This window comes from Doryrhamphus excisus, chromosome 9 (assembly GCF_030265055.1).
Source record: "Doryrhamphus excisus isolate RoL2022-K1 chromosome 9, RoL_Dexc_1.0, whole genome shotgun sequence".
Lineage (NCBI taxonomy): Eukaryota > Metazoa > Chordata > Actinopteri > Syngnathiformes > Syngnathidae > Doryrhamphus > Doryrhamphus excisus.
Genome location: NC_080474.1, coordinates 1,579,602 through 1,597,801, shown reverse-complemented (window position 1 = coordinate 1,597,801; position 18,200 = coordinate 1,579,602). Strand labels below are relative to the sequence as shown.

At 42.9% G+C, this 18,200-nt stretch overlaps 2 protein-coding genes across 5 annotated transcripts; both read left to right on the top strand.

The window, feature by feature from the left end:
• The first annotated feature begins 129 nt into the window (after positions 1-129).
• Positions 130-8,147, top strand: tmem237a (transmembrane protein 237a). The gene is made up of 10 exons (XM_058081328.1): positions 130-3,301; positions 3,400-3,522; positions 3,691-3,796; positions 3,883-4,037; positions 5,157-5,277; positions 5,357-5,548; positions 5,706-5,779; positions 7,076-7,163; positions 7,236-7,357; positions 7,433-8,147. Exons 1-10 carry the CDS (start codon positions 3,232-3,234, stop codon positions 7,498-7,500), a joined length of 1,119 nt encoding a protein of 372 aa, XP_057937311.1. The 5' UTR covers positions 130-3,231; the 3' UTR covers positions 7,501-8,147.
• Positions 7,454-18,101, top strand: LOC131135462 (abl interactor 2-like). Of its 4 annotated transcripts, XM_058081323.1 has the most exons (13): positions 7,454-7,524; positions 8,089-8,282; positions 12,339-12,506; positions 12,911-13,087; positions 13,202-13,219; positions 13,821-13,924; positions 15,074-15,232; positions 15,733-15,857; positions 15,934-16,206; positions 16,326-16,490; positions 16,564-16,653; positions 16,723-16,896; positions 17,145-18,101. In XM_058081323.1, exons 1-13 carry the CDS (start codon positions 7,518-7,520, stop codon positions 17,318-17,320), a joined length of 1,830 nt encoding a protein of 609 aa, XP_057937306.1. In that variant the 5' UTR covers positions 7,454-7,517; the 3' UTR covers positions 17,321-18,101. The 4 variants fall into 4 exon arrangements, with proteins under 4 accessions (XP_057937306.1, XP_057937307.1, XP_057937308.1 ...); XM_058081324.1 differs by lacking the exons at positions 15,074-15,232; positions 15,934-16,206; XM_058081325.1 differs by lacking the exons at positions 13,202-13,219; positions 15,074-15,232; positions 15,934-16,206.
• The last annotated feature ends 99 nt before the right edge of the window (positions 18,102-18,200 follow it).

The window sequence follows — 18,200 nt, the reverse complement described above, 5'->3', positions numbered from 1 at the left end:
CTCTTCACTGCCTCGCTCTCCCTCTTTGGTAAGCCGCCACTTAGCCTCCATCAGCGCTAACGGGATTAGCCTTTGCATGGCTGCGGTTAGCCCCGTGTTGCTAACACAACTTCAAAACAACAAAACAATATCATAGAAGAACCTGTGGAACAACACGTGGAACAAAAAGTGCAATTTCTTCCACTTCCGCTCATTTGTGACATTGTTTTTATTCAGAAGGGCCAAAAGCTGACTAAAGTGCAATTCCCCAAGTTCCCCACCAGGTGGCGGAAGTGTCACCGTCTTCAGCTCTGCAGCCTCCGTGTTCGGATCAAAACATCTTCACTCCTTTCTGATCATCTTTGGGCTTTTCTTGCTTTTTCCTCGCATATTTCTCTGCAATTCTTTGGAGTTGGAAATGATATTTTACAGCCTGTAGATACTGCCATCCCTTACCACTTCATATTTATTCATAGATTTGGCTCTTGCTTGGTTGAACGCAGCATAATAGTGAAAAAAAAAATGAATATTCAAGCTAATTGTATGCATTTTTTTACATAAATGCATAGAATTACGGTGGACGAGTGGTTAGCGCACAGATCTCGCAGCTAGGAGACTTGAGTTCGATTCCACCCTCCATCATGTTCTCCCCGTGAATGCGTGGGTTTTCTCCGGGTACTCCGGTTTCCTCCCACATTCCAAAAACATGCTAGGTTAGTTAGCGACTCCAAATTGTCCATAGGTATGAATGAATGTATGAATGTGAGTGTGAATGGTTGTTTGTCTATATGTGCCCTGTGATTGGCTGGCCACCAGTCCAGGGTGGACCCCGCCTCTCGCCTGAAGACAGCTGAGGTAGGCTCCAGCACCCCCGTGAGGATAAGCAGTAGAAAAAGTGGTAGAAAATGAATGAATGGATGCATACAATTACATTCAATTACATTCCATGAAAAACTCAACAACTCAGAACCCCTGATGTTACTTCCTGTCACATGGAAGTGACAGGAAGTAGCACAGGAACTCATTTATAGCAACACACACACAAATATGAGTCTTATTAATGTCTTAAACGTCTTATTTTATTATATTATCTACTATATTGGGTGTGTAAAAGTTACTGTAGGGGTGTTATGTCATGTTAGAAGGCTCTAATAATGTTAAAAAAAACATTTTAGAAATTCTACTCTTCAAACGTGAAGGCGCCAAAAGTGATTTGAAAGCCAAGCAAAGGTCGGCGAAGAAGACGCAGCAGCTTCCTGCGGCCAGGCTGAAGGATTACATTAGCATCCGTGGCTACTTAGCCGCAGCTCGTGACATCATCACAAATCCACTTGTCTGCACACGAGCCCGCCTGGCCGTCCTCCTCCACTGTCCCCCTGACCTCGTTGCAGACTTCAGACCAGACCTGTCGGAGGAAGGAGGCTGGGTTTGTCTTTGAACGTCGAGCTCAGACGTGCAGAGGACCGTCGCTTGTTTCCACTCGGAAGTCGGACTGGTGAGTACGGCTTTGCAACCAACCTTCCATGCTGGATTCTACCCCTGGATTCAATTCCGTAGATTCCCACGACTGTGTTGCGTTCCAAGATTCCCCGGAGAATATTTGATCTTACAAAATGATTTCAACCTTCTTCTTGCAAATGTCCTTCTCATGCTTAGTAATATTTACTTACATACTTACTTACTTACCTTACTTTACTTACAATATTTACTAATAATTATTCCCGTCAAATTTGGACTCTTTTAAAGCAGAACTTAGCATAACCAAAAATTACAGCACTACCGTAAAACGGGGTTATAAGGGACAATTTTCAGGAAAATGTTTTCAATGTAATTCTGCCTTTGCGTGTTAAACAGGAAGTTGCTTTGTGTTGTTTTTTTCATATTCTGGAACAAAAAAATTCCCGCAAATGGTCCCTTATTACCCCATTTTACGGTATTCATTGTTTGTTCTTTGTTTTTCCAGAATATTCCAACTTAAAAGAAACTATTCTTTAATATTTCAACTTGAAGATACTAAAATTATGTCATTTTTCCACATAATATTACGTTATATTGTTATATTTTCCTTCAATATTTTCACTTGATTCTTGTAAAATTACTGCAGATTTTTCCATTTTGGATTTCCTACAAAGATAACCAATACATAATAATAATAATAATAATAATAATAATAATAATAATAATAATAATAATAATAATAATAATAATAATAATAATAATAATAATAATAATAAAATGAACAGATTATCATATCATTGAAATATGTTTCTTTAAAAAACTGCTCCAAAAATCCTGTACAATTAACCGCTCAATAAACCATGCAATAGCCCGTGCAATAACCCGTGCAATAGACCATGCAATAACCCGTGCAATAAACCATGCAATAACCTGTGCAATAAACCATGCAATAACCGTTCAATAAACCATGCAATAATCCGTGCAATAAACCTGTGCAATAACCCGTGCAATAAACCATGCAATAAACCATGCAATAACCCGTGCAATAAACCATGCAATAAACCGTGCAATAAATCATGCAATAGGCCATGCAATAACCCGTGCAATAAACCATGCAATAACCTGTGCAATAAACCATGCAATAACCCGCGCAATAAGCAATGCAATAACCCGTGCAACAAACCGTGCAATAACCCATGCAATAAATCGTGCAATAAACCATGCAATAACCCATGCAATAACCTGTGCAATAATGTGCAATAAACCGTGCAATAAACAATGCAATAAACCATGTCAATAAACCGCGCAATAAACCATGTCAATAAACCGTGCAATAAACCGTGCAATAAACCGTGCAATAAACCGTGCAATAAACCATGCAATAACTGTCAAATACAGTAAACCTGTGACTTGGTCAACATGTATGTAGTCTATAAAACTTCTGATTTGACTTCTGATCTGGTCTTTCGTTGCTGTGAACCTGAAATGTCCTCTTGTGGGACGAATCAAGGCTTATCTTATCTTATCTTATCTTATCTTAAGTTAGTAGCCAACATCTAATTGTCTCACGCTGACAGTGCCTGACGTGCAGGTGTACCTAATGAAGCGACTGGTGGGTGTTAACGTGTGGGCTTTTCCTCCACGGGCTGTGACCCAATGATGGAGTCAAAGCCCAGCAGAAGAGCAGCAGCTGCTCTTCAAGCTAATCCAATCTTCTCCGACTTGACCGACCTCAATAAGCGCGAGCTGCGCACCTTCTGACCACTGTTTGGGTGCGCCGCAGAGAACGCCACCATGCCAGCCGCCAAGGGCAAGAAGAAGAGGCCCAAGAAGGAGGTCAACGGCGGGGGGGAGAGTGTAGAAGGTGAGAGGAGCGAGGAGGGGCGGGACTTCCTCTTTGCCTTTACGATGTCAACGCCTTGTCAACAGCGACACGTCCGCGGCGTGTTTGTGTCCCTGCAGTGGCCGTGGACGTGGACGTGGAGGCGCAGGACGTGGCCCGCAAGAGCAGCGACGCGCTGACCCCTGACCTCCTGGATGCGGCACCACAGAAGAAGAAGAAAAAGAAGAAGGCTTCCACGATTGGTCAGCTTTTTCTCTTCCAAACTGTTAGATGTCCTATGAAAAACAAGTCATATGAAAACAAGTATTGGGACGCCTCCATGAAGCAACAAGTGGACTTTTGTCCCAATACTTTTGTCCTTGTAGCATCAGTTCCAAAGTTCTTCTCTTCCTGGTCCTCACTGTCCTTAGATCTGGAAGGCGAGCATGCAGACACGCCCAACGGCAACACGACAGATGCCGTGGCGGACGAGGAGGAAGCGAGCGTCCCCGTGACCAGGAGGACCAAAAGGAAGAGGTGGTGACCACGTGTCCCGATGAACGGAAGAAGGTTCCTCGGTTTGTTTGGGACCTCCTAGTAGACGCCGCTATGCTGTCGTGCAGGAAGGTGAAGTCCACGGAGCATCACGGGAACGACCTCGGGGCGGAGGATGATGACATTGTCACGGACGCCCCCACGCCCATCCCCCAGCATTCCCTCTTCTCCGCCCCCCACGGACACAGCCAGCCTGTTGGCAGGGGCTTCGTGGAGAGGAACAGTGAGTTGAAACCCAAAATCATGGAGCATTTTAGGGGGCCATATTTTGCCATATTTTATGAAATTTGTCAGAGATTTTATTTGTAAAAAAAAAAATCTATAAAAAAATATAAAATTATTTAGATTTTTTTGTAAAAAAAAAATGAAAAAAAGTCTATTAAAAAAATCTGTAAAGATTTATCAAATTATTTAGGAGGGCTTATGAACATTTTAGGGGGCCTGCTTTTGCCCTACTATATGAAATTTGTCAGAGATTTTTTTCGTTAAAAAAATCAATCAAAAAAATCTATTAAAAAAAACAAATCTATAAAAATTATCAAATTATTTAGGAGGGCTTACGAACATTTTCAGGGGCAAATTTGATATAGTTGGGCAAAAGCCCTACTGTATGAAATTTGTCAGAGATTTTTTTTGTAAAACAAAAAATCAATGAAAAAAAAATCTATAAAAACAAATATATAAAAATTATCAAATTATTTAGGAGGGCTTACAAACATTTTAGGGGGGCTCCTTTTGCCCTACTATATGAAATTTGTCAGATTTTTTTTGTAAAAAAAAATCAATTAAAAAAACTAATCTATAAAATTTCATATAGTAGGACAAAAATTTGTAAACATTATCAAATTATTTAGGAGGGCTTTTGAACATTTTAGGGGGCCTGCTTTTGCCCTATTATATGAAATTTGTCAGATTTTTTTTGTCAAAATAAAAAATCAATGAAAAAAAATCTAAAAAAAAATTAGAAAAATTATCAAATTATTTAGGAGGGCTTTCGAACATTTTAGGGGGCCTGCTTTTGCCCTATTATATGAAATTTGTCAGAGATTTTTTTTGTAAAAAAAAATCAATAAAAAAAAATCTATGAAAAAAAATAAAAATTATCAAATTATTGAGAAGGGCTTATGAACATTTTAGGGGGCCTGCTTATGCCCTATTATATGAAATTTGTCAGAGATTTCTTTTGTAAAAAAAAAAAAAAATCTATTAAAAAAATCTATAAAAAATATCAAATTATTTAGGTTTGCTTACGAACATTTTAGGGGGCTGCTTTTGCCATATATGAAATTTGTCAGATTTTTGTAAAAAAAATCAATAAAAAAAATTGTGTGTGTGTTTCCAGGGCGTTTCCAGGCAGAGCGAGTAGAACAGTTTCGACATCCTGACCACACAGACGACTACCTGGAGCCCAGACAGGTGTGGACCACCAGAGACGTCGCCATGAAGGTCCACAGCAGCTTCAGGTGTTGACCATAAGTCATGATCACTAACCATCACCCACCTGGGATCGATGCGAGCTGAAGACGCGTTGCCTCCCGTCAGGGTGCTGGGTCTCTTCTCCCACGGCTTCCTGGCTGGCTACGCGGTGTGGAACATCACGGTGGTGTACGTGCTGGCGGGCGAGCACATGTCCACGCTGGCCAACCTGCTGCAGCAGTACCACTCGCTGGCCTACACCTCGCAGTCTCTGCTCTACCTGCTCCTCGCCATCAGCACCGTGTCCGCTTTCGACAGGTGCACTTCCTGTTTGCCGCGTCCGCTTACATAAAGATGATGTAATGTTTACATGTCGTGTATGATACGGCAGCAGGGCGCCATCTTCTTCACCTTATGGCTTCTGACCTCCACTTGATGGGGAAATATGCAAATTCACTTTTGGTTTCTCGTGCAGAGTCAACCTGGCCAAGGCCTCCATGGCTCTGAGGGGCTTCATCACGTTGGATCCCGCAGCTCTGGCCTCCTTCTGTAAGTGAATGCACCACGGCACCAGCGGCACCAGCACTGTGGGTGTCTCTCTACCTGGGGCGTCACTAGGTTCTGAAGACGGGGGGGAATGTGAATGAATGTAGCAGATATTCCAAAAAATCCCCAAAACAAATAAGAAGTGGAATATAACTTTCCCACTTTTGTACAGATTTAGTAGACATACTCAATAATAGTTTTAGGCCACCATTAAATGTACACAAGTACACACAAATTATTATTATTAGCCTATTATTATTACTATCATCATTATTCTTCTTCTGATTATTACTACTCCTAGTAGTAGGTTCGTATTAGCCTGTTTATTGGCTTGCTTATTAGCCTGCTTTTGCCTTATTATATGAAATTTGGCAGAGATTTTTTTTGTAACAAATTAAAAAAAAAAAATTCAATCAATTTTTAAAAATCAATAAAAAATATCAGATTATTTAGGAGGGCTTATGAACATTTTAGGGGGTCTGCTTTTGCCATATTATATGAAATTTTTGAGAGATTTTTTTGTAAAAAAAATAAAATTAAAAAAAATTAAAAATCAATAAAAATAAACAAAATTCCATAAAAACATATCAAATTATTTAGGAGGGCTTACGAACACTTTAGGGGGCCTGCTTTTGCCCTATTATATGAAATTTGTCAGAGATTTTTTTGTAAAAAAAAATCAATAAAAGAGATTTATTTTGTAAAAAAAAATTCTATAAAATCTATAAAAATCTATACAGCTATAAAATCTATAAAAAATATCATTACCTAAAATATGCCTAATGACAGCACTGCTCTCTACAAACCACTGCTTTCCCGCCTTGTATTTCTACATCAGTTCTTAATATAAAAAAAACACATAATTTGTTGATGTGTAAGTACTTTTTTACTGTAATATGTCCTCAGTGTACTATTTTTTACCTTTCCTTTTTTGCGTTTTTTTGTTGCTCAGTGTGGGGAAACTGTGTTTCAACCCTATGAATTCTGCAGTAAAAGTACTGTAGTCATCCTGCTATGTATCCTACATAGTATTTGACATACTGCAGTAGTTTTATATAGTTTCACTTGTTAATAATTGCAACTTATTCTTGAATTCATATGCAACACGCTTCTTTGTTCCATCATGGCGGACGTCAACGTGCTGCAAAAACTGTACCTTTTATTGTATTCAAGTTTGACGGAAACAAAGCCGTGGGATGTCCATGGGGATACATCGTGGTCGTCTACAAACTGCACATTTGTCTTTCAGTTCCCGTATGTGGTTTTTGAGCACAAAGATGATCTTGTGTGTGTTGTCAGTGTATTTCATCGCACTGATCCTGTCCCTCAGTCAACAAATGACCAGCGATCGAATCAACCTGTATCCCTCGGCCAATGAGACGCTGTGGTGAGGACGTTTTATTCTCAAATGCTTTCTATCTCCAAACGCTCGATTTGAGTCGCATCTCATCTCTTGTAGGCCTCCTGGTTCCGAGGAGCAGATCTTGAGGCCGTGGATCGTGGTCAACCTGGTGGTGGCACTGTTGGTGGGCGTGGCCTGGGCTGTCATCTCCACGAGGCCAGACATCGACTACACGGAAGGTACCGTACAACAAGATAAACACTATTTGATGTAATGACACGCTAAGACGAAGGGGGCGCTGTTTCTCCTTGCAGAGTTCCTGATGTCCATGGAGGTCGAAGGTTATCCCAGAGGAGAGGACAACTTGGACATCTCTGCCTGAAACCTTATCCAAGTCCCATGAACCGTATTTACTGATTTTATTTGTATATCTTTTGCACACTTTTTCATTTTTATCCTGTGTTTTTTTTTCTTATTGTTGTAAAAATAGAAATAAACCTAGCATCTTGTCGACAAAATTATTGTTTTCATGCTCTTTCTGATTTTTTGGTACTTGGGTTTGGCTTTTTGAATTGAATATTATCTGAATGCTTCAGTCACAGCTGAAATATACATCAATATTTTATATGGACCAATGTAAATATAATGTGTGATCAAATAAAAACTATATACATATCTTCTAAATCAAACAAGCGGAGTAAATGGGTGTAAATAAACGTCTTATCATATGAATTTTGAAAAAGATGAATGAACGTTCACAAAGGGAGTTGCAGTGCGGTGCGTTTAAAGTCATCACGTAATGCTCGTTACCCATATTCTGTTTTGTATTACTGAAAGTGATTTCTAAAACGGTAAAGTAAGTAGTATCTGGATATGTTGCTGTCAATATTTTAAAATGTAATTATATTTTATTATTGCGTCTTTTTGTGTTTAAAAGTTCCGCTTGCCTATGGACTGAACGTTTTCCCAGTGTCCCTGAAGGCACCACAGCGGAGAGCTCGTGCGGGGTTGGCTGGAGAAGCTAGCTCGAGAGGCAAACATGTAAAGATGGCGGAGTTACAAATGCTGCTGGAAGAGGACATTCCCGCGGGAAGGAGAGCTCTCTTGGACAGCTTTCCCAACCTGGAGCGAGTGGCCGAGTACTGCGAGAACAACTATGTCCAGGTACGAGGTCTTTGGGAGATTCACGCCGGGAAGCGGAGCTCCGTATCGGGGCTTTGCGTTAGTATGGAGTGGGCGGACCGCCGGGGATGAGTGGACTGTGCTCCGTTATGTTACTCGCATTTTATTTTCACCGGTGGCTCATCGTAGAAACGCGATTATATTCTGATTTTTAATCACACTCATTCAGCTAAAGTCATACGTTTTTGCCAAAAAAGCCCAGACTGGTGTCGACTGTTTGTGTACGGTTTGGGAATTTAGCATAAAGTTATTTTACTTTTCAAAGCGCCCCCCTCCCTCAATGAACGCTTCAAATGTGTCTAACAAGCACGCCGAATGAAACATCTCGTTATGCTATTGCGAAAAATGCCTTTAACCCCCTCCCTTACTCGATGTAGCTGTAAACACCGGGTGGGTATTCGTAAAACGGCGTTTTTTACATGGGACTCTGGAATAATGGCCGCTAGAATCGCTTCACGAATTGCTAAATACTGCCACAGATCATTCAGAGTCAATATACTGTACATCTTCAAACATTATTAGCTATCACAACATTATTTTGATTCTAAAAAGTTGCATTTATAAATATTATGATGCTCAGTATTGATTTCACAATATATAATGTGCCTATATGTAATATTTTGAGTACTAATTTGCTGTCTGAAAGATGCGTTTGCGCAAAACGGTTCTGACAGTTTCCTAGCATGAATGACAAGATGATGGCTCATTGGCTGATTGGTTTGTAGGCCCCGCCCACCAGCCACTAAGAGATGGCCAGCTTGAGCGTCATGTCTTCCCAGAGGAGTTGAAGCACGTTGACACGTTTGTGTCGTGTTCATCGTCCGGCGATCCGCGCGTCTACTTGCTAACATCTCCTGGGGGTGAAACATTCCAATTCAAACCCGATTTGGTTGCGACAAGTCCCGCCTCCGTTCTTCTGCGTCCGTCACAGCTGCTAGCGTTTAGCTGTACGGTAGTCTTCGTGTAACGCGAGATCCTAGTCTCATTGGAAACACATGGTGGCGCTGCAGGCGGGGGCTGACTCTTGGTGGTTCAGTCGGAGGAACCTGGTCCGGTCCGGAAGAGATCTACTGTATGATCTTGTGGTGTGTAGACAGAGTAGTGTAGTGTGTGCGTGTGTTGATGTGTGTTTGTGTCCTCTGGCCGGGCGAGGCAGCCATCAAAGTAGGTCAGGGCGAACTGGACGTCAGATATCTCGTGGCGAAGACAGTGAAGATGTTGTTGGTGGTACCGCACGGAGTTGGATGCGGAGATGGGCTAGCTCAGGGGTGGGCAAACTTTTTTACTCGCGGCCCGCATTGACATAACAAAATTTCCGGGGGGGGGGGGGGGGGCAGACTATATATTTTACACGTAACAGTCCACCTGGTATTATTGTATCTGTAAAATTGTCATGCAATCTGCTATTATTATTTATTATTTTATATTTATATTTAAATATTTTAAAAATAATAAAATATTATAATAATTAAAATAAAATTAAAATAATAATTATTATATTATTATTATGTAAAATATGCAAATATAACAATATTATTATATATAATTAATATAATAATTAGCATTAATATAATCAATATAATAATCACAATAGTTATAATAATTATTATTTTAATTTTTATTATTATTATGTGCTTGTGTCCCTTTTTTCAGGAGCACTTTGTAAACAACAGACCATGTCAAACAACGAAATTGATACAACCATCAAAAGGTTGGCTCAGGCCATGATGCCAGGTTGTATGTTGAGTTTAAATTAAATACTTTGGAAAGATTGGGCGGGCCGTATTCAAACACTTGGCGGGCCGGATGTGGCCCCCGGGCCGTAGTTTGCCCACCCCTGGGCTAGCTGGTGCCGAATAATCAATAACGCCACTTTAAAGGACCGGATAGGGATGAGGTAGGTGCGAGGTTTTAGGTCAGGGGGTTCCCAATGTAAACCGAATGTAGGTCAAAACCATCAGGCAAACTTTTATTCATTATTATTTACATATTTCCGTTTTTACTGACTCACGGCGTGAACTTGTGTGTGTGTGTGTGTGTGTGCACGTGCACACACACATTGGTGTCGGTGTGTTTCTTGTCAGCCTCAGGCATGAATGAGTTTGCACTGACCTACATCATGGTAGTACACACACACACACACACACACACACACACGCCATCGTCATTTGCGTGTAACCCCTAAGCTTACAAATGTGCTCACACAGATGGTCACACACGTGTTGACACATGCGGTCATGCAGACGCATGCATCCCACACACACACATACACACACACACACACACTGTAATGTGATGTACAGTAGTGTCTTACTCAATGTGAGCCAAGATGTATTACTGTATTACTGTACTACTGTATATACTATATGCACACATGCTTAAAATAGAACATCATGTTATGCTGTCAAATAAAGATCCACACTAACTTTATTTCTACAAGGAACGCCGTGGCCCCTGTATACAATTCCGAAGTTTTTTTGTAAAAAATAAAAAAATCAATAAAAAATATCTAATTATTTAGGAGGGCTTACAAACATTTTAGGGAGCCTGCTTTTGCCCTACTATATGAAATTTGTCGGAGATTTTTTGTACAAAAAAAATCAATAACTTAAAACTATTATTTCCTAGTGGCCGCAAGGCATGCTGGGTAGTCCAGCTGCAACAACAACAACAACATGAGCTATGGACAATACAGTATGCTAACTCCTTCTTGTTTACTTCTCTGACAACCTAATCAGCATAGTTTGATATCCAGCAAAATGCAACAAATGTTGCAACAAAAATGTTGCAAACAAAAAAAATCTATAAAAAATATCAAATTATTTAGGAGGGCGTACGAACATTTTAGGTGGCCTACTTTTGCCATATTATATGAAATTTGTCAGATTTTTTTGTAAAAAAAAAAAAAAAAATTGATATCCAGCAAAATGCAACAAATGTTGGGAAAAAGGAGTACCACAAGTACTTAAGTACCACCATGCGTGGCAGCGGGAATATACGGGAATTTTAAGACGATTAAGGGATTAAGACGATCCTCTCCCTCTTATTAGGCTAGTAGGCTAGTATTAGCCTGCTTATTGGCTAGCTTATTAGCCTGCTTTTGCCGTATTATATGAAATTTGTCAGAGATTTTTTTTGTAAAAAAAAAAAATATAAAAAATATCAAATTATTTAGGAGGGCGTACGAACATTTTAGGTGGCCTACTTTTGCCTTTTTAAATGAAATTTGTCAGATTTTTTTGTAAAAAAAAAATATCAATTTGATATCCAGCAAAATGCAACAAATGTTGGGAAAAGGAGTACCACAAGTACTCAAGTACCACCATGCCTTGCAGCGGGAATATACGGGAATTTTAAGACGATTAAGGGATTAAGACGATCCTCTCCCTCTTATTAGGCTAGTAGGCTAGTATTAGCCTGCTTATTGGCTAGCTTATTAGCCTGCTTTTGCCCTATTATATGAAATTTGTCAGAGATTTTTTTTGCAAAAAAAAAAAATCTATAAAAAATATAAAATTATTTAGGAGGGCGTACGAACATTTTAGGGGGCCTGCTTTTGCCATATTATATGAAATTTGTCAGATTTTTTTGTAAAAAAAAAAAAAATCAATTTGATATCCAGCAAAATGCAACAAATGTTGGGAAAAGGAGTACCACCATGCCTTGCAGTGGGAATATACGGGAATTTTAAAATACATTTGGAAATGTCCGGTGGGCCGGATTAAGACGCTTTGCGGATCCCAATGTGGGCCACAGTTTGTCCACCCCTATCATATGCAGTTAATACAGTTAATATATTTTTTTAAATGTACTAAAATACGAATATAAGACATTCAGATGTAGTATTGATGTCAGTAATGTTACATTCTGAAGTCCTGCTATATAAAGGTGACTATAGGGGTGTTATTTCATGCCTAGAGGGCTCTAATAGAGTTATACACTGCATTTAAAAGGTCTTGAACAGGTTTTCAATGTTCCAAGTACGAATGAGGAATCCTGTTCCGCACACTCCGGACTCAAACGTGTATTTGTGTGCAGGCTGCAGACAAGCATGGAGCGCTGGAGGAGACCAAGAGCTACACCACTCAGTCCCTGGCCAGCGTGGCCTACCTCATCAACACGCTGGCCAACAACGTGCTGCAGATGTTGGACATCCAGACGTCGCAACTGAGATGCATGGAGAGCTCCGTCAACCACATCGCGCAGGTGATGACGCAACACTTTAGCAACTAATTGGGAACGGGAAAGGGTCTCCCTCAAAGCATTCCCATACGAATCCCGTTCATTCTTTTTAAATCTTGCTTCGTGTCAACATTTCCGTGCGTGCACAAGTCACGTGACACAGTGGGTCTGGTTCCAGGCCTGAGACTGTCATCACGGAAGCGGCACAGCGTGTTCACAGTCGCAGCTGTTGCGTAGGCGAGCGTTGCGCGCAGGCGGCGATTCTCTCCGGCACAAAGCAGCACACTTGGACGAGCTTACAGACGCCGCAAAGTGCTAATCAGCTAATCAGCGGTCACGAGCGGAACGCCCGTGATGAACTCATCTGTTTGGAAAAGAGTCTGCGTTATCGATGTGAGCGAGTGCGTCTTGTCGGCTTCTCCTTGCAGACCATCAACATCCACAAGGAGAAGGTGGCCAGGCGGGAGATCGGCGTTCTGACCACCAATAAGAACACGTCGCGCTCGCATAAGATCGTGGCGCCGCCCAATCTGGAGAGGCCCGTGCGGTACATACGCAAGCCCATCGACTACGCCGTGCTGGATGACATCGGACATGGCGTCAAGGTGGGGCTGCAAAAATGGCCATTTGCTCCTCCGGATTTTGTTATTTTTTTTATTGACGCTGACTCCTTCTTTGTTTTTTTCCTTGCTCACGTTGCTTTCATTGACGTGTTAAAGTGGTTGTTGAGGTTCAAGGTAAGAATGCAACCAACGTCATCGTTACGGTAAAAACACAAACCAGCAATGAGGACTCGACCAGGAACCGATAGCAACGTGTCATGAGGACTAAACTCATAAACTTAAAGGACCAGCTCTTACATCACAAAGTCAAGTAGCACTAAATTATAGCCCAGTGCTGCCCAAAAGACCATTAAACCAGTAAACCAGTAAGAATAGAGCTGGCTCATCCTGCCCAACTGGTTCCAGTCCCGACCATTTATTTATAAATGCAATATTTTCATAGCTGGAGCCTGAAAAACTTGTTTACGACCCTCTAAATGTCTTTTTAAGCATTATTAGAGCTCTCTGGTCATGAACTAGCACCCCTATAGTTAATTTGGTATGGGTTATGTATATTTTGAATGCCTTATATTTGTATTTTAATTAATTTATCAGTTTTTATGCTTGAAATTGTTTCATTTAGGCAAAACATTTGCTTAAATATGCATATTTTTGGACTAATAGTAGCTAAGGGTCGCTGAGGGTCACAGCCTGTGATGCTAACTAGGCTAAATCAGATGTGATTTTTTTTTTTTTTTTTTTTTTATGAGAGTGAAAATTTCTCATTTCCCAACAGGTGAACGGGCAGGAGAACATAAAGATGGGAGGCGGGCTGCCCAGGTCCAATCCCCCCAGCCAGAAACCACCCAGCCCCCCCAGAGCAGGAAGGAGCATCTTTGGGTAGGAACTCGTGTTGCCTTCATGTTCCGCTGCCGTTGTCTTCTCATTGCGTGGATGGAATTGGAACAGCCTTAACTTTGGTGTGTGTGTGTGTGTGTGTGTGTGTGTGTGTGTGGAAACATCCTTAGGCCAGATGATTACAAATTGGAGTCGGCACAGGGGATGACATCACACACACACACACACACACACACACACACACGCGGCGCTGAGAGGAATAACATCATGCGTTATGAAAGCTTGTTGTTCCATCTCTCCTCCAACATGTAGGTCAGCCATCCCAACGAAGCCCCTCTTGCTCCTCCTCATCCTCTCGCTGCCGGACCGACCGTTCTTAACACTTTTCCTCCGACCCGGGAGCGCTATGCCAGATTTCAACTTCGGTCCGTCTTGTCGAACAACGCGGGCTACATATTGTAAAGATAATACAACTAGCATCCTGCTAGAGGCCCGGAGTCGGCGTTCCTGGCTGGTCCGACGACCCGCTGATTGGCCTTTTGCTTCCAAACGCACCGCATGCTAATTATTGTTAGCGTTAGAGTCCCAAAGTGAAAGCCATGTGGGTGTTTTAGGTCGGAAACACAACATGACACATGATGACACAGATTGAGCAATAAGTATCTCTACACACACACACACATATATACACACACACACACACACACAAGAATAGAGGATTAGTGTCATGCTGTGAGCAACAGGCCAAAACCTTCTGTCATTGCGCACACACACACACACACACACACACACACACACAACCGAATTTAACACAATATGTTCCATTTGATAAAGAATGTGGCCAATAGGAAATAATCTGTTCCAGGGTCAAACTGTGGCCACCATTAAAGCTTTATTAGCTATACGGTCGTCCCTCACCACATCCCGGTTGTTTGAATTTTGCGGCTTCTTTATTTAAATGTCTTTGGTGTGTGTAATGTCTTGGCTACTCGCAACCGATGCTAAGCTAATTAGCTTATTATGCCTACTATATGGGGTAATACGTTTTCTATGCTGTAATTAAGTTACATAACCGTGATAAATGAGGGATTGCTGCAGCAGTACGGAATTCTGTGTATTTTCCATCAGGAATGTAAATTTTCCGAGGTGATGCCAGACGTTGTGACGCCCTCGCCTTTTATGCACGTACAGGAAGAGCTCCCCCTACAGGACACTGGAGCCGGTGCGGCCGCCGGTCGTTCCCAATGATTATGTTTCCAGCCCCACCAGGAACAATATGGCCGCCGCCGGGCAGCTTCCCAGCAGTCCGGCGCGCACGGCCACGCTCAGCCACCGGCCCCGGACGTACAGGTAGCGTCGTCAACATGGCCGCCGCCGCCGCCGCGGAAGGATGGCCAAAGTCCTTCCTTGTCCTAAAGAGACATCGATCTTCGTGATGTCGCCTGCTGTGGCTTTTCTCCTCACGCTTGGGCTTGAAGGTTCTTCTGGATGGGGGGGCTAGGGGGGGGCGGATTCATTTTATTTATTTATTTTTGTCAAATTAATTTGGATTTATACATTTTTCACAACTTTATTTATATTTTGAATTCTTGTAAAATTACTGATGACTTTGTTAGCCCCGCCCTCATCCAGCACCTTCAACCAATCAGATCCTCACAACTTTTCCATCTGTTCTATTGCTTCTAACGCTTTTTTCCTCCACGTGGTCCTAACATGTTCCTGTCTCCATCAGCCCGCTGCGGCGTCTACGTTCATGTTTTATGATGTTTATGTCGCCATTCCGGACTTTTCAAATCTTATTTATGATTATTATTATCTCATTTTTGTAAAAAAATTGTGTGTTTTAAAAGCGGTAGCAGCGGGGGGAGTCATCCTAGCAGCAGCAGTCGGAGCAGCAGCAGAGAGAACAGCGGCAGCGGATCCGTCGGCGTTCCCATCGCCGTGCCAACCCCCTCCCCTCCCTCCACCTTCCCAGGTAGCGCGCACACACACACACACACGCGGCGTTCCGTTGGCTTTCCACGGTCAACATCCTGTCTCCTTCCTTCAAGTTTCCCCAACCGCCGGACCCGCTAGCTCCTCCTCCACGGCCCCTAACTCCTCCCCGACCTCCTCTTCCTCCTACTCTTCTTCCTCCTCCTCCTCCACCGCCACTTTAACGCGGCCCAACGCCTTCCTGCCGCTGACCTCGCCTTCGCAACGCACTCACCCGCCCCCTCTGCCCGGCTGGAAGCCCTGCGGGGCCGCGCCCGGCCCCTCCCACAACCCGCCCGGCCTTTCGCCCCCGCACCCTTCTCTCCTCTCCTCGTCGTCGCCCGAGGAAGGTCAGTTTCTACCCTGACCTCTGACCCCCGCCTTGTCCGAACCGTCTTTAATTTTTGCTTTTGATTGACGCTTGTCGTCTTCACTCCTGCCGTCGTTCATCACTTCCTGTTTGGCGTAGGTCCGGCGGTTCCTCAGTTCTACAGCATGAACCGGCCTCAGCCTCGGCAGCAGGCGCAGCAGGTGGGCGGGTCTCTGCCGTACCGCCGCCCCCCGTCTGTGACCGGGCAGCCAATCCCAACGCAGAACCAGGTCAACGGTGGCCCCTACCACAGCCAGAGCCCGGGTTAGCATGCGCACTGCGAGCACGCTCGCCGCCGCTTGACCGCGCCGTCATTTGACCACTGATGTGTTTGCAGCCTCGCCGCCGCCCCCGCCGCCGCCCTCCTTCCTGCAGTTCACGCCTCAGCTTCCTCTCATGGGCTTTGTGGCACGGGTTCAGGAGTCCAGTGAGTACTTGGTGGGGGGGGGGAGCGTGAGTGGGATTACTTACCCATCTGGTGACCTCTCGCCTCCAGTCTCAGACGTGCCCCCGCCACCTCACCTGGAGGACCCTTCCAGGACCGAGGAGACTCCTCCCACTCGGCCTGTCCAGGAAGGACAGGAAGAGGATGACTCGTCTGTGGTGGAGTACAGCGACCCGTATGCCGAGGAAGACCCGCCTTGGGCCCCCAGAAACTACCTGGAGAAAGGTAAAAAGGGTCACATGCTGATGGGTGGGAATCAGACCTGCGTATTTTCATTGCCGTACTAACACTTCAATAAGTAAGCACATTGGGTACTTACAGTACTTGTATCTGCGAACTTATAGGAAATAGTCGCCATATTTACCCAATTCCACACAACAAACTATATCTCTTCCAGCGAGCACTTGTTAGCATTTTAGCCCGCCAAATAGCCCTTTTTGTGCCCCCCCCCCCCCCCCCCCCCCCTCCCCCAGTGGTGGCCATCTACGACTACGCGGCCGACAAGGAGGACGAGCTTTCCTTCCAGGAAGGCGCCATCATCTACGTCGTCAAGAAGAACGAGGACGGCTGGTTCGAAGGCGTGATGAACGCCACCACCGGACTCTTCCCCGGAAACTACGTGGAGTCCATCATGCACTACGCCGAATGACGTCCTGGCTTTGAAACCCACCAGCTCTTGCACTTCTGCTGTGGAAAGGGGACACAACGCTACATACTACAATAATCATAACAAAAATAATAATAACAACAATAATAACAATGCATGAAATGTGCTCAAACAGTTAAAACACTATCAGCTGTTTTGGTGTTGCCACGGTTACATGGACATTTTTCAAGTTTACGGTGTTTGCTTCCATGTGTGCTGTGTTTACAGTCATGTCACATGACAATTTCTATGGTTCTGTTTTATACAACGTTTTCTTACTGTTCTTCTGCTTTACTCTGCTTGTTTGGCCCTTTAACTGATGACCTCTTGTGCCATAAAAACGTGAGCGTGTGTGTGTCAACCAAAATGTCAACCAGGGAGGAATTTTACCCTCAAAAGTGTACGAAAACGAGCCGAGTTGGTGTAATCGGCTGGATCATGTGACCAATCAATATAATGGCAAAAAGTTTAGACTTAAAAATATGATATATATTGTGATATTTAGTGCTTTTGATAAAAAAAATTCTCTATTTTTATGTTGTGCTGTGTAAAATATTCCAATGCTGGACCAAAGTTGTAGTTCTAATTGCCAAACAAAGGAGGGTAAGATTAACTGGTTTTAACTGGTTTAAGGACGAGTTACACAAAGGGTTAAAGTTCATGCCGAAAATTTTAATCTTACTTGTAATATTCCTTGTCGAATTGGAAATGTACTGGCACTAAAGTGTGTTCGTTGACATTTGATTTTTAAAAATATATAATTAGCATCTTTTGTGTGTTTTGATTGACTGTAATAAACCGGAAATCGACAACATGCGTGAAGGATTAGACTTTTATTGCGGAAGTTAAGATCCCTGCGGTATTAAACTACAAATCCCATGAC

Bases quoted from the DNA above. Each gene is read 5' to 3' on its own strand.
- LOC131135462 (XM_058081323.1), top strand. The intron at 13,925-15,073 runs GTAGGAACTCGT...ATGCACGTACAG, and splicing joins GCAGGAAGGAGCATCTTTGG to GAAGAGCTCCCCCTACAGGA. The intron at 16,491-16,563 runs GTTAGCATGCGC...ATGTGTTTGCAG, and splicing joins CTACCACAGCCAGAGCCCGG to CCTCGCCGCCGCCCCCGCCG.
- tmem237a (XM_058081328.1), top strand. From the start codon at position 3,232: ATGCCAGCCGCCAAGGGCAAGAAGAAGAGGCCCAAGAAGGAGGTCAAC. The intron at 3,523-3,690 runs GTCAGCTTTTTC...CACTGTCCTTAG, and splicing joins GAAGAAGGCTTCCACGATTG to ATCTGGAAGGCGAGCATGCA. The intron at 7,358-7,432 runs GTACCGTACAAC...TTCTCCTTGCAG, and splicing joins AGACATCGACTACACGGAAG to AGTTCCTGATGTCCATGGAG.